At 54.5% G+C, this 222-nt stretch overlaps 1 protein-coding gene across 1 annotated transcript in view; it reads right to left on the bottom strand.

Annotated features, from left to right (window-relative positions):
• The window catches only part of PBDC1 (polysaccharide biosynthesis domain containing 1), a gene marked incomplete at its 5' end in the record, with an annotated part of 2,183 nt that extends 2,006 nt beyond the window's left edge, over positions 1-177 (bottom strand). Inside the window, one exon of the mRNA XM_010088216.1 lies at positions 37-177. Coding sequence (XP_010086518.1) covers positions 37-177 — 141 coding nt within the window. The remainder of the gene's footprint in view (positions 1-36) is intronic.
• Positions 178-222: the final 45 nt, after the last annotated feature.

Here is a 222-nt window from a genome sequence, read left to right as displayed (position 1 = left end):
AATTCACGTGTGTCACCCCCTTTGCCCCCCACCCACCTCCTTGGCAGGCTCGGATTTGAGCTCCTCCGGGTCGAGCACGTCGATTTTCAGATCCCGGAAAGTTTTCCTGAACTCGCTGTAGATCAGATCGTCCACTTTGGTGAGGTTCAGAAACTTGGGGTCCACGGAGGAGATGAGCTACAGCAGGAAGAGTAAAAAATGAACCGTGACCCCCCCCTCCAT

This window comes from Pterocles gutturalis, unplaced genomic scaffold, assembly GCF_000699245.1.
Source record: "Pterocles gutturalis isolate BGI_N339 unplaced genomic scaffold, ASM69924v1 scaffold5847, whole genome shotgun sequence".
Lineage (NCBI taxonomy): Eukaryota > Metazoa > Chordata > Aves > Pterocliformes > Pteroclidae > Pterocles > Pterocles gutturalis.
This window is presented reverse-complemented; position numbering and strand designations above follow the sequence as displayed.